This window comes from Bipolaris sorokiniana (assembly GCF_000338995.1).
Source record: "Bipolaris sorokiniana ND90Pr unplaced genomic scaffold COCSAscaffold_4, whole genome shotgun sequence".
Lineage (NCBI taxonomy): Eukaryota > Fungi > Ascomycota > Dothideomycetes > Pleosporales > Pleosporaceae > Bipolaris > Bipolaris sorokiniana.
The window spans coordinates 2,278,413-2,291,237 of NW_006911898.1; the positions used below are offsets into that span (position 1 = coordinate 2,278,413).

At 51.8% G+C, this 12,825-nt stretch overlaps 3 protein-coding genes and 1 non-coding gene across 4 annotated transcripts; 2 read left to right on the plus strand and 2 right to left on the minus strand.

The window, feature by feature from the left end:
* Nucleotides 1–371: 371 nt before the first annotated feature.
* COCSADRAFT_138963 (uncharacterized protein) lies at nt 372–3,048 on the minus strand (the record flags this gene model as incomplete). Its single annotated transcript, XM_007700046.1, has 3 exons — nt 2,283–3,048; nt 1,728–2,229; nt 372–1,679 (listed from the first exon to the last, which is right to left on the minus strand). The coding sequence occupies exons 1-3, from the start codon at nt 2,561–2,563 to the stop codon at nt 372–374; spliced, it is 2,091 nt and encodes a 696-aa protein (XP_007698236.1). The 5' UTR covers nt 2,564–3,048.
* A 228-nt stretch (nt 3,049–3,276) lies between these two features.
* COCSADRAFT_198239 (glycoside hydrolase family 125 protein) lies at nt 3,277–7,739 on the plus strand (the record flags this gene model as incomplete). Its single annotated transcript, XM_007700047.1, has 5 exons — nt 3,277–4,487; nt 4,534–5,697; nt 6,198–6,368; nt 6,426–6,553; nt 6,617–7,739. The coding sequence occupies exons 1-5, from the start codon at nt 3,330–3,332 to the stop codon at nt 7,737–7,739; spliced, it is 3,744 nt and encodes a 1,247-aa protein (XP_007698237.1). The 5' UTR covers nt 3,277–3,329.
* Nucleotides 7,740–7,972: 233 nt separating this feature from the next.
* COCSADRAFT_t32 lies at nt 7,973–8,070 on the minus strand. Its single transcript has one exon. It is a non-coding gene; the product is annotated as a tRNA-Val (tRNA).
* A 115-nt stretch (nt 8,071–8,185) lies between these two features.
* Nucleotides 8,186–9,488, plus strand: COCSADRAFT_35333 (uncharacterized protein). The gene has a single exon (XM_007699445.1). It carries the CDS (start codon nt 8,414–8,416, stop codon nt 9,446–9,448), a length of 1,035 nt encoding a protein of 344 aa, XP_007697635.1. The 5' UTR covers nt 8,186–8,413; the 3' UTR covers nt 9,449–9,488.
* The last annotated feature ends 3,337 nt before the right edge of the window (nt 9,489–12,825 follow it).

The window sequence follows — 12,825 nt, forward strand, 5'->3', positions numbered from 1 at the left end:
TACTTCCACATCCCCCATTCTTCTACATATACATGTATGTCCTGTCCATTGCATAACCGCATTGTAAATGTAAAACCGTACGTGTACAAGTCCCCTATCCGTCCGCCCAAACACGGGCAACACAAAAGCCGTCTCGCTCGCTATGCTACCCACATCGACATCGATATTGACGAAAACAAAGGCCGTCTAGGTCATCTCACTTTCTCTCTCTCATATAGGCGTACTTTACTGTCTCTTCCTCTTAACCCGACCGAAAAAAAGACAAAAACTTTCGCTAAAATAGACGCGACAACATACATGTGACTCTCCAAAACCCCAGCCTTGGTATATATCTCTAGTTCAATGCACAAAAACTTGCGTATTTCGTAAATTTATCTAGCGTACCCACCCCCTTTTTCAAGATTAACATCATACGGCTCATCGCTATCGGCCCTCCTGGGCCTTGTGCGGCTCTGGCTTTGATTGCGGCTCCGACTATGACTCTGGGTCCGAGAGTGTACTGGCTGCGACACCGGGACCTCGGGCTCATATGCCGGAGATTCTGTACGCGGGAGTTGCCAGTCGTCCATGTAACGTGGGGGGCTGGGTCCGGGATGAAGTTCGTCGTCTTCGTCGCTAGTGCGGCTGATGCTTGGGAGGAGATTTGATGAGTCGCCTTTCACGAGGCCGAGACGCTCTTCTTCGGTTGCTGTGGCGTTACCGCCTCTGGTGTCACGGCTGCTCTTGCGGCTGTGGCGGCTGGTTGGGCGGGGCTTGTTGCTGCTAGACGATGACACGGGTTCGCCGGTTGAGTCTGGACGGTTGCGCCCAAAGACGTTTTGAAAGGAGAATTGGCGTCTGGTTGTTGGGGGGGCTAATGATGGGGACTCGGAACCACCGTGACGGGATGGGGGAGTGGCAAACTGGATGTGGGAATCAAGTGGCTTGTAGGATGTGTCTTGGGTCATCATGCTCTTTTTGTAGGATGCACCGTCAGATCCGTGCTCTGAGGCGCCGTCAGCTTGGGGGATGGGTGGTAGTGAGTGCATGTCCATGCCGGGCACAGGTGTATGCGAGCTGTCTCGACTGCTAGTCGATTTGCCACGCGAGCGTAACCGCTGAAAGAAGCCAGGATGGAAACTGTCGTTATCTTCGTCAGAGTCATCAAGGGGAAACTGAGACATTCCAAGTGGAGGATGGATGGCCTTGGTTTGCACAATGGTAGTGTTCCGGGTCGGTGGTCGATTGGGGTCAATGATGGTCTTGCGCCTGCGGATACCGTCGAATTCCACCTGTTCACCTTCACCAATGGGCTGCATGTGCTCTTCTTGAATCTTGCGAGCCTCGGCAAGCTCCTTGTGGGATCGAGCTTTGGATAGCGACCTGAGGATAGCGGCTCCACCACGAAGGGTATCAGCACGTGGCTCGTACTCTGGCTCCTCCACCTCGGCAACAGTGCGGACCTGATCGAGATCGCCTTTGAAGACGGCCGAGTCAGGAACGTCTTTGGCCGACTTAGACAGTTGCAGTAGCACGACTCCAGCGCAAATTTGAAGGAAGCCCATGATGACAGTTACAATCTGAAGTGGTGTGCCTTTGAAACCCTGAAACAAGACGGCCGAGGTGACAATGGTAGCAGAAGTGAAGAAGACATAGTAGGTTGGTGTTACCAGCGCGGCGTTGAACAGGTTCAAGGCTTTCTGGGCAAAGCTTAGTAGTGGTCACGGGCCAAGACATGGGTGACTTACGTTGAGGTAGATGATTTCTGTCAACAGTGTGGCTACGACGAAGACAAGCAGCACGTATAGGAACCACTCCTTGAACTGTCCGCCGTAGGTGCCTGAAGCCTGGGCTACCACGGCGGCACCGAGGCCTTGGGTTGCGACAACGCTAAGGCCTCCGATCAGGCTACAGATGGTGAGGTAGACCATCATGGTTCGCTTTCCATACTTGGGACCGAGCCACAGAGCAATGACGACGCATGCGACGATAATGACTCCAGCATAACTGAGAAATCCCGGACTAAGGACCCATTTCTTCATATCCTGAATGCGGGCGACGGATGATTGTTCAGGCGCATTCACGGCAATGACGACGGAGCCGATGATACAGTTGAAACAGCCGACTTTCCCGACGAAACTGAGGCGTTCTTTTAAGAATATCTCGGAGAGAATGGCACAAATGACGACCGACAGCGCACCCATGGGCGTGACAAGAATGGCATCGGTAAAGGCATATGCGACCAGATTACTGCGCTCAAGTTAGCGAAGTCCTGGGCCAGCATGGGCAAAAGTGCCGTGTACCATATTTCTCCGACAATCATAAGCGTCATGCCAAGCCACCACCAGGCGTTTTTGAGGTATCCATAACCCTCACCTGCTTCTTCGTTGTACTTTTTGTTGGCCTGCAGCAGGCCATGTTTCTTGATGACAAAGGACGAGCCGATGAATACTCCAGACGAAATGGCCAAGACTAGACCAATAATTTTGTAGGAAGCCGGACGGTTGGCTGTGTTGCCGCCCATGCCGCCGGCGCGGGCGTGGAGTTCGTGGGCGGCATGGAGGAGGTGAGCGGTCGAATCCATGGTTGTTGGGTGGGCTGTCACAGCAGATGGTGACAATTGCTGGCGCACCGGGGGTTCGCCCTCGTGGATATGCGTAGGTTAGGAGCGTCGTCTATGGAGGCAACATGGAGGGTGTGTGTGTGTTATGGCGCAGGCGCAGGTGTGGGCGGCTGTGTGCACGAGGCTGGGCTGTGCAGCGGCTGATGTTTTGGGAAGTCTGTTTGGCCCAGGGTCCGGCGGGGGTGAAGGCGGCGCAAAGGGAGGGGGAGAGGGCGAAGGGAGTAAGTGGAAGAGACGCTACAACGCTGTGTTGTTATTGTTGTTGTTGTTGTTGTTGTTGGCAGTGGTAAATGATAATGGTACGAGCCGGGTGCAGGCGTCGAGTGCGGCTGCGGCTCGTTGGTGCGTAATCGTATTCGTCGTGGTGCGAATGGGAGGATGGTCTAGAATGACAGGGCCGTTAGGACTCAGCCGACCGTTTTTGCAACAGTGCGGGCGCGTGACAGATGGAGGAGATTGTGTATGTACGAATGGATGTATAGACAATGCAGAGTCTGCGACTTGTGCGAGACAGCAGAAATGTTCAACAGGCGGCGAGACGGCATGTTTACGAGCAGCTGGTTTCATCTCCGGCCCGTCAACAAGGAATCTGGCCTGGCTGCAGGGGCAACGGGCAACGGAGGCCAGGATGCTCCATGAGACGTCACTGGCCAAGCCTCCACCCACCATCCACCCACAGACTGCAATTCCACCATCGCCAGGCTGCCCCAAAGCTGCAATCCCGCCCATGGCCGTTGACATCACCGATCCCCAGGACATCTTTGCTGCTGCCAGCGTGGCCCAGATCCATGCTGCTCTCAGCCAATTGCATGACCATGAGGCCGCCGTGACGCGCCAGCTAAACGCCCTCATCGCCTCCCAAAAGGACCTCTCCCGTGAACTCGGCCGTCTGGATCTGCTGCGCGCCCACCTCGGCACTCAGACCGTCAACACGCGCGCCATCAGTAATGGCATGCTGTCCGATGCTGCTTCTACTGCCACTCGCATCTCAGGCGCCGTCAAACGGCTGGACCAGGAGCAGTCCAATGTCAAGGCCACGTTGCACGTCGTCGAGCAGGTGGCCGAGCTCAAGGCCTGCGTCCTGGGTGTCCACGGCTCCATGGGCGCGCCCCAGGACTGGGAGACGGCCGCAGGTTACCTCAGCCGTGCTGCAAAGATCCCCGACGATGTCGTAAACGGTAGTTTCGCAGAGGAAATTGTGCCCACGGCCGAAGTGCCAGACCCCCCGCGTGTGACACTTGACGCTGCTGCCGAATCCCTCTGCGGTCTCTTTTTGCGCGAGTTTGAAAAGGCTGCCAAGGATGGTGACGGCTCAAAAGTGACGAGATTCTTTAAGCTGTTCCCCTTGATTGGCAGGACAGACGTTGGCTTAGATGCGTACGGCCGCTATGTTTGCCAGGGTGTGGCTTCAAGGGCGCGCGTAAACTTCAACTCGGCCTCGCCAGCCCAGAGGAACGAGGGCTACTTCTACGGCAACACCATCACCAAGCTGTTTGAGCACATTGCGCAGATTGTAGATGGACACGAGCCGCTAGTAGAGCGCCACTATGGCCCGGGCATGATGCAAAAGGTTATTGAGCGTCTGCAGATTGAAGCCGATCTCCAAGGCGGCATCGTGCTCGACACATGGCATGAAGAGCGTCACATTGACCGCAAACTGACCGATATCAAATCGTATGCATTCTCTTTCCTAGTCCAAAGTTTCCTCCCAGCCCAAAAGCCTTCTTCTGGGACTCCTCGCGCAAGCTCACCAGCCAATGGCGTGGCCCGCACAAGTGAAGACGAAGGCGTCGACATGAAGGAGATTGACGCCCTGCTCGGCGAAGGTGCCCTCATACTAGGCCGCTACGCTCTGTATGCTCGCTTCATCTCCGACAAGTGTGCGGTAAGTACAACATGTCATCGTTGCAATCCATTACTCATGCATACAGCCCGCTGAGCCTGAAGAACACATCGACTATGGCTTGGTCATGCCCAATTTCCTAGCGACCAGCAACCTCCACAAGAAGGTCAACAGCCACCTCATTGAGCCAGTCAACGCCATGACGACCTTTTTCTTCCGCAGATCAGTAGAGAAGGCCTTCCAGCTGGACGAATCACCGTCTGATCTCACTCTGAACCCAAATAAACCCCTTGGTTCCAATCCACCCTTTATCACGTCGGCCGTTGACGACGTCATGTACATTGTCAACCAGGTTCTGCAGAGGACGCTCGCCACGTCCCAACGGGCCGTTGTGGGTAGTGTAGTTCCCGCCGTAAGCCATATCCTGGGCGCCGAATTTATCGGTATGATACAAAGAAAGATGCGAGACGAAAGCTACCCCAAACCCGTCATCCAGGGCGGACTCCCACCCGAGGATAAGGTTATTGCCTTTTTAGTATTGATCAACAATCTCGATATTGCCAACGACTATGTCAAGCGCATAGTTCAGCAGCAGCTGCGCATCCAACCGCAACCCGGCCAAGAAGACGCTCACTCCCCCTTGCAAGACCTTTTCCCGTTCGGACACGATGCAACCTTTGTCGAAAACACTCTCAAATCAATGGAAAAGTCCTTTGCAACCAAGAGTGGTGATTTGCTCAACGACGGTATCACGGTTCTGTTCTCCAATGTTCTCAAACCCCGCATCCGGCCAATCTTAGCCGAGGCCTTTAGGGATATCAGATATGACACTGGCGGAGAAGACGCAAACGATGACGAAGATACCGACGATACCGATATTGTTAAGTCTCGCTTTGATCGTGGCTGGGGTGTTGTTATTCGTCCAATCAAACGCATTCTCACCTCAGCAAACTTCGACCGTCTTCTTGCCCTTGGCCTCAACTATCTCGCTTCTGCACTGGAAAAACGTATCAAGAGCTATTATGGCAGAGTGAATGAACTTGGGGCGGTTCGGCTCGAGCGGGACATTGCGGGTATCATCACAGCCGCTACCAGTGGTGGTGCATATGCGCTTCGCGATGCGTTCCAAAAGTGCACGCAAATGACCTTGATCTTGAACATGGAAGATGACGAGTTTGAGCAAGTTGCGATTGATGACGCTGCTGGCGAATCAGGGATCTCCTGGGTGCTTGACCTTGAGGAGAGAAATAGGGTAAGAGCCATTGTCAAAGGATAGATTAAATGCAGCTGTGAACCTAGTTCAAGTTAGCGCTTATGATGAATGAACGTACAAACTTTGTCCGTCCGGGTTGACATGACCCGATAGTACTACCTGTCTACAAGAACCCAGAACCCCTCACCGGCTCGTGCGCCTTGACCACCCCGCTGTTTTATAGGGTTTTGCTTTTACTTTTGCCGACCCACTATCGAAGGAATCGCTACTATCTGTTTTGGATCAAGAGGTGTCACCCGCTGCGGCTTGGCTTCCAATATAACCCCTGGTGTCCCCAGTATCATGCGCCAAATACCGTCGTGATACGTTGCTTGTTCTTTTATATATACACGTATTCATCCAGTTTTCTCTAGCCACTCTCTTTCCACGCACATCATTTTACGCCACTCCCGTTGCCCGCTTGCGCGATGCGCCAGTCGCACGCAGCCGCCGTTTTCCCGTGGCTTTCGCTTCTGCTAGCACCCCTGTCAAGCGCCCAGTGCCCGCCCTACCAGAACTATGCCAACCAACGCCACGAACCCTTCTCCACAGGAAAATGGAGCTTGAGTTATGCGAGACCCATCGAGCCGTGTAGGACCTTTCGCGCCCCAGAGGTTGAAGAGACGATTGATAGATTGCGCAATGTGATTAAAGATCCCGATCTGTTCCGGGTACTGACTCGAGCTTAACTTTGTGGAAAACGAGTAGCTTACTGACGCTTCAAACAGCTCTTTGAAAACACATGGCCGAGCACACTGGACACTACGATTGCGTGGCGAGGACTCTCAAATAATGCCAACAATGGCACAAAGCAAGAGGAATTAACTTTTGTCATCACTGGCGATATCCAGGCCATGTGGCTGCGCGACTCGGCCAACCAACTCCAAGCCTACCTGTCCGTGTTGAAACCTAATTCTAGTCATGACAGTCTTGCCAGTTTGTTCCGTGGCGCCATCAACCTCCAAGCGCGCTACATTCTCGGAAACGCCTTTTGCAACGCCTTCCAAGCCCCGGACGAGAGCGGTATCCCGCAAAGAAGCAGCCAGAATGACGACCGCATCACTCCGCCGTACGACTACTTCAAAGTATTCTCTTGCCAATGGGAACTGGACTCTGTCGCCTCATTCCTCCAGCTCTCAACCGACTATGCAACCGCCACGCGTGACTACGAGTTCTTCCAAAACTCCAGTAACTGGACCAAAGCCGTCGAGCTCATCCTGGACACGACAGAGAGCATGATGATCGACAGCTACTCCGCAGACGGCGTATGGCAGCACACTCCATACACGTACTGCGCACCCTACGGCGGCACACCCATCAATGACTGCAACGGCAGCCCCCACCGCGGCAACCTCGGCCTCGTCCGCTCCTTCCACCGCCCCAGCGATGACGCCTGCACCTACCAATACCTCATCCCCTCCAACATGATGTTCTCCTCCGCCCTCAACACTTCCTCTGCCATAATGTCGCGCGTAGAAGCCTCCTCAGCCGGTACCCTGACCACCCGCATGCAACAAATGAGCACTGGCATAAACCGCGGCATAGAAAAATATGGCCTAGCAAACGACCCCACCCACGGCAAAATATACGCCTACGAAGTCGACGGCTACGGTGGCGCAAATATAATGGATGACCCCAACGTTCCGTCTCTTTTATCAGCTCCGTATATAGGATACACCACGATCCACGACCCCATTTACAAAAACACAAGAAACAAAGTCTTGTCCAAAGATAATCCTTATTATGCCGTTGGCCCTGCGATTACGGGAGTAGCAAGTCCGCATACGCTTCCGGGGAAGCCATGGCCCATGGCGCTTATCATGACGATTTTGACCTCGGAGGATGATGAGGAGATTACAAAGAATCTGAGGTGGTTGATTTCAAGTACGGATGGGCTGGGACTCATGCATGAGAGTGTGGATGCAAGGAATGCGGGGGTTTGGTCAAGGCAGTGGTTTAGTTGGGCGAATGGGTTGATGGGGCAAATGATTTTGGATTTGGAGAAGAGGAAGCCGCATCTTTTGGAATTGTCGTTTCAGTAGCTGGGTTGGTTGGTTGAGTAGAAATGTAATTTCTTTTGTCGTCTGGCTATCTCGATGTATATAAAATGAATGGGTTGGCCCGTGTGAAGTCTCGGTGCAGGTGAAAGTGAATTGCCGAGTCCTGTTTCATCCGATACGAGTCAAGTTTGAAGGCTAAACAAAAAAAGAACTGATATACCGCATACATGCCATTGCCTGTAGGCATGGAGACAGTGAGAACAAAAATTGAAGTTTGACCTAGCCGAGGTTTGAACTCGGGACCTTTCGCGTCCGATCTAACATCAGATGATGAATGTGAGGCGAACGTGATAACCAACTACACCACCAGGCCGATTTGATATGAAATGAAAACTTTATAAATTATATAACCAGCAGCAAAACGCGTCGATCGTCTACGAACTAGGATGAAATAGTGGTATGCGGGGCACATGCTTACCCCTCCTACCTTCCTCAAACTATCAAGTAATAATCAACAGCCTACCACCCGTCCCTGACCCACAACAAGTAATAGCGCAACTCCACCACCTTTAGTAACTTACCTCACTCGCAAGGACTCCCGCTTACCTGCATATCCACCCACCCCTCCCCCTCTCTCTTCAAAACCCATAACCATGTCCCACTCACACTCCATCAATTCTCTTCCTACCCGGTAATCCAACTCTCCTCTCCACACCATGTCAACACTCAATTCCCACCTCCCATGGACGTCCTCCCCTCTCCTCATCAACGCCCCAATGTTCGGTTTCGCAGGCGGCCACCTCGCAGCCACCGTCTCGCTCGCCGGCGGCCTGGGTTTAATCGGCGGAGTAAGAGATATGCACGAGGTACGCCGCGAACTCGATATCGCAGCCGAATTACTGGGCCACACGCGCGGAGAAGGGACGATGCGTGTAGGCGTGGGGTTTCTGCAGTTTGCGATGGAGATGGCCGAGGTGCTGGATGTGGTGCGGGAGTATAAGCCTGCAGTTGTGTGGCTGTTTGCGTCGAAGACGTTGGCGGGGTATAAGGAGTGGGTTGATGGTGTACGCGGGGTTTCGCCGGAGAGTCGGGTGTGGGTGCAGCTAGGGAGTGTAGCTGCGGCGTTGGAAGTTGCGAAGGGGGCAAGGCCCGATGTGCTTTGTTTGCAGGGTGCGGATGCGGGGGGGCATGGGTTTGAGAAGGGTGCTTCGATTGTTTCGCTGCTGCCTGAGGCGGCGGATGCGTTGGGTGCAGCGGGGTTTGCGGATATTGCTCTCGTGGCGTCCGGGGGGATTGTGGATGGAAGGGGGGTTGCGGCTGCGCTTGCGCTGGGGGCGCAGGGTGTGGTGATGGGGACGAGGTTTTTGGCGTCGAGGGAGGTCAAGATACATCCAAAATATCAGGCTGCGATTCTGGAGGCGCAGGACGGTGGACAGGTGACTACGCGGTCGAAGTTGTTTGATCAGTTGCGGGGTCCGAATATATGGCCTGAGCTGTATGATGGACGAGGCTTGGCTGCGCAGAGTCACAAGGATTTTGCGAGCGGGATGAGTCTGGAGGAGATTCAGAGATTGCACAACCAGGAAGCTGCAAGCGAAAACAAAGGATATGATACAGGACTACAAGGCCGTGCGGCGATATGGGCAGGTACAGGCGTGGGGTTAGTGAACCAAGTCCAGAGCGCGAGAGATATCGTGGAAAAGATCCGGAAAGAGACAAAAGATGTCTTGCTTCGAGTAGCAAATGTGTAAAATGAGAAGAAGTAGAGAGTAACAAGTTTTTGATGAAATTGAGTTTCCGATAGTCAATCAGAATAGTGCTACTGTGTGTTCGCAACCTTGATTGGTTGACTTATTAACATCCAACTATACAGGGGTGATGGTATGTTTTTCTATCGCTTCCATAATCTGCATGAAGTGGTTGTATCGTTCTGCTTTTGCCCTGATCAGCGCCGCCTTTCTATCCCCTGAAAGTTCCACTTCCCAATCAGGCCACGAAGCCAACCAACTGAAATCGTTGCCGACTTCAATTGTAACTACCCCTCACCTCTTCTACATGCCAATCTCACTAGTTTCCACAATCAACAATGCTTTGGAGTAGACATCTACGCATTCCCCAGGTGCATTCCTTTTCTTCAATAGCAAAGGTATAGCCAGTGCTTTCGTATCGTGTTTCTCGTAAATCTTAGCATCTGATAGTATGTCCCATATAGGATAGGCTCATACAAGGTCATGGCACTAGCTGTTATATCCGGTCATCAGAGTTTCAACAAATCTGATGTCACAAAGCCTCAAAACAGGAGCTTGGATTACGACGGCCGCTTCCGTGGCATCCCCAAGAATGATTGGCCCTCGTGTGTTGTACACAATCTTTTTGATCTTCGTATAAGGTATTTCCTCCAAAATACCATCGTTTCTGTTCACACACCACTCTACAGGGCCCTCAACTGATGTCCACGACCGGGTTGGCGAGCTGTCCAGTCCATGTTTATGGGCATGTGCTTTGGCCTCGTATCTATTCACAAATCATAAAAGATCATAGCGTAAGGTGTCCTCCCAAAATCCATGGATATATCTCTTCTTGCAGTCTTGCGCTTGTACTCGGGCTGCAAAAGCTGCAATGGCAGGCAACTTATCCTTCCCAAAGATAGGTTTTCGGCAAGAATAGGCCCTCATAACTTCATACCACGACAACCGTACTGGAACGGACCCAGCCCTCAAGTCTAGTTGCACAAGTCTTGACAAACTACATATCCTCCAGGAATCACTCTCACATTTTGAATCTGTTAGACAGTGCCAAATCAATTCCTCGCGGCCATAATGTATGACGCGTGGAGATAAGCTAAGCTCTTGGAATACCCAACCTCGCTTGTATAATGGAAACCCGTCATCTGATAACATATCCATAAATTCCTCCGGTTCACGAGGAACATGAAGTTGTTTCCGAACATGTACCTAGGGGTACTCAGGCAGAGGATAACCAATTTGCCGATCAGAAGTGTCATTGAACAGTCCCTCTTCCGAGTTTTGGGCGGTAACGGCCGCAATGATCACGTACGCGTTTCGATAGACATCCACCATACGTGAAGCTTATTCGTTCCAATCATGCTCGCTATTCTGGACGATGCATAAACTGTCAATCCATGAATAATGAATTCCAAGCTCTTTACAAACAATCACAGCATCCCGGTAAGTCTTTGGAAGATTCTCGATTAGGATTTCCAGATCAACGTGTATGGGCATATCTTCTTGTGTTGTTTTGAGGAGGTTCTCTCCATCACCCCAGCAGTGGCTCAAGCATGCGTATCGAGCTAGTTTTGACGTCTCCTCTAGTGTAAGTATATCATTGCAAATGCGGAGAAGCCTTATTCCTTCAAGTGATTCCAGGTTCTGATCCTTAGTATTGCAAGGTTCATGGTTCGATCCGCATTCACCTATCCACTTCCTTACCATGTCAAAGCTATCATTTGACGACATACCTTTGGAAAACACATTGGCTTGACATTTATTATCCAGAGTGTAGGTAATTTTAGATTCATCTAGTCGTCAGTCAGCCTTGCATCTCGAATCCATCCTATGAGTGCGCACCAAGACTTGGAATTATCCATTCAACGCATTAAAACCAAATAGAGCCACCGAAGCGACCAGCACCCTCTTTCTCCAGTCATATAGAATTTTGACCGAGCAGTGGCATGACCCCTAGTATCTTCATAAAGGACCTGCCGAGCGAAGCATATGCAAGCATATATCATAGGCAGTTTTTCCAAGCGGATTGAGAGAGATCACTTTCATGGTACCTGGGAACGAGAAGGCTGGGTTTCCCAACACAATGACTGCAGCTATGAGAGAGCAGATCCGCATGCGAAAACATCTTCGGTATACGGAAAACTAACTATAAGTTCAGAAGAGCGTGTAGGAGTGAGCAGGCTGTCAGGTAGAAGGATTTGGTGAGGCACAGCCTACGTGTCAAGCCGCTAGACTTGAACAAATACTAAGTAGCGCGGGACAGATACTACTTTGTGGCTGAAGGCATGGAAAGAAGGCTGAATATCATGGCACTTGTCACAAGAACAAACATACCTGCTGAGAAGTAGCGAGATATTACCTGGGGGATAAACAGTATAATTTTGCAAAAATATCATCTCAATTCATAATGTTTCCGTATTAGAAATACATAAGACAACCGATTTGTTGTTGACACTATTATTATACGTACAACCCATACCAACACTGCCAAACCCCTTACCAAGCTCATCAGAACCAAGGTGTACCCTCATAAAACATTGCTCACCAAAAAAAAACAAATGCCCCAATCATCAATAGCGATAGAAAAAAAAGGGGGTATCCCAAACGGAAATAAAGGAATATAAACGACCACAGATAACAGTTATTAAGTTCTTGACGACCAACCCCACTCTCAAACAGCCCACACACCAACGACGCCAACTACCACACTCAATATACTCGCCAGATATGGTATCTGTACGCCCCGCGACGCGGCGCCGGTGAATGGCACAATGCTTGTCTGCACCACAGGTAGGGCGCTCGCATTGGTTGGGACCAAAAACCCGGGGGCTTCGCTGAGCGTAGCTGCTAGCGATGGGAGCGGGCCGCTCATGAAAGGTGGTGGTGGTGGCGCCACGGAGGCTGGCGATGGTGTTTGGGATGCGGATGGTTGACTTGAGACGATTGGAGTTGATGTTGCGATGGGTGAGGATTGAGAGGAGGCCGAGGAAGTAGCGGGAGTGGATTCCGATAGGGTAGAGTCCGAGGGAGAGGCAGTAGAGGACTTGGCGGGAGTGGAAGACGACGGAGAGACAGCGGAGGAGATAACAGTGGAAACGGCGGTGGAAACGGCGGAAGAAACAGTGGGAATGGAAGACGGCGAAGGTACCGCGGACTCTTGGGACGATGAAGTCATGGCGGGAGCAGGCGAGGAAGTCGAAGGTGCAGACTCCTCAGATGAAGTGATAAAAGGAGGCGAAGAAGAGGCAGGCATGGACTCTGATGTAGACATAGACTCTAGTGTAGACGTGGACTCTAGTGTAGACGTAGACTCTGGCATAGACATGGACACTGGTGCAGACGGAGTCTCAACAGGAAGTTCAGCTTCCATAGATGAAGTCTCC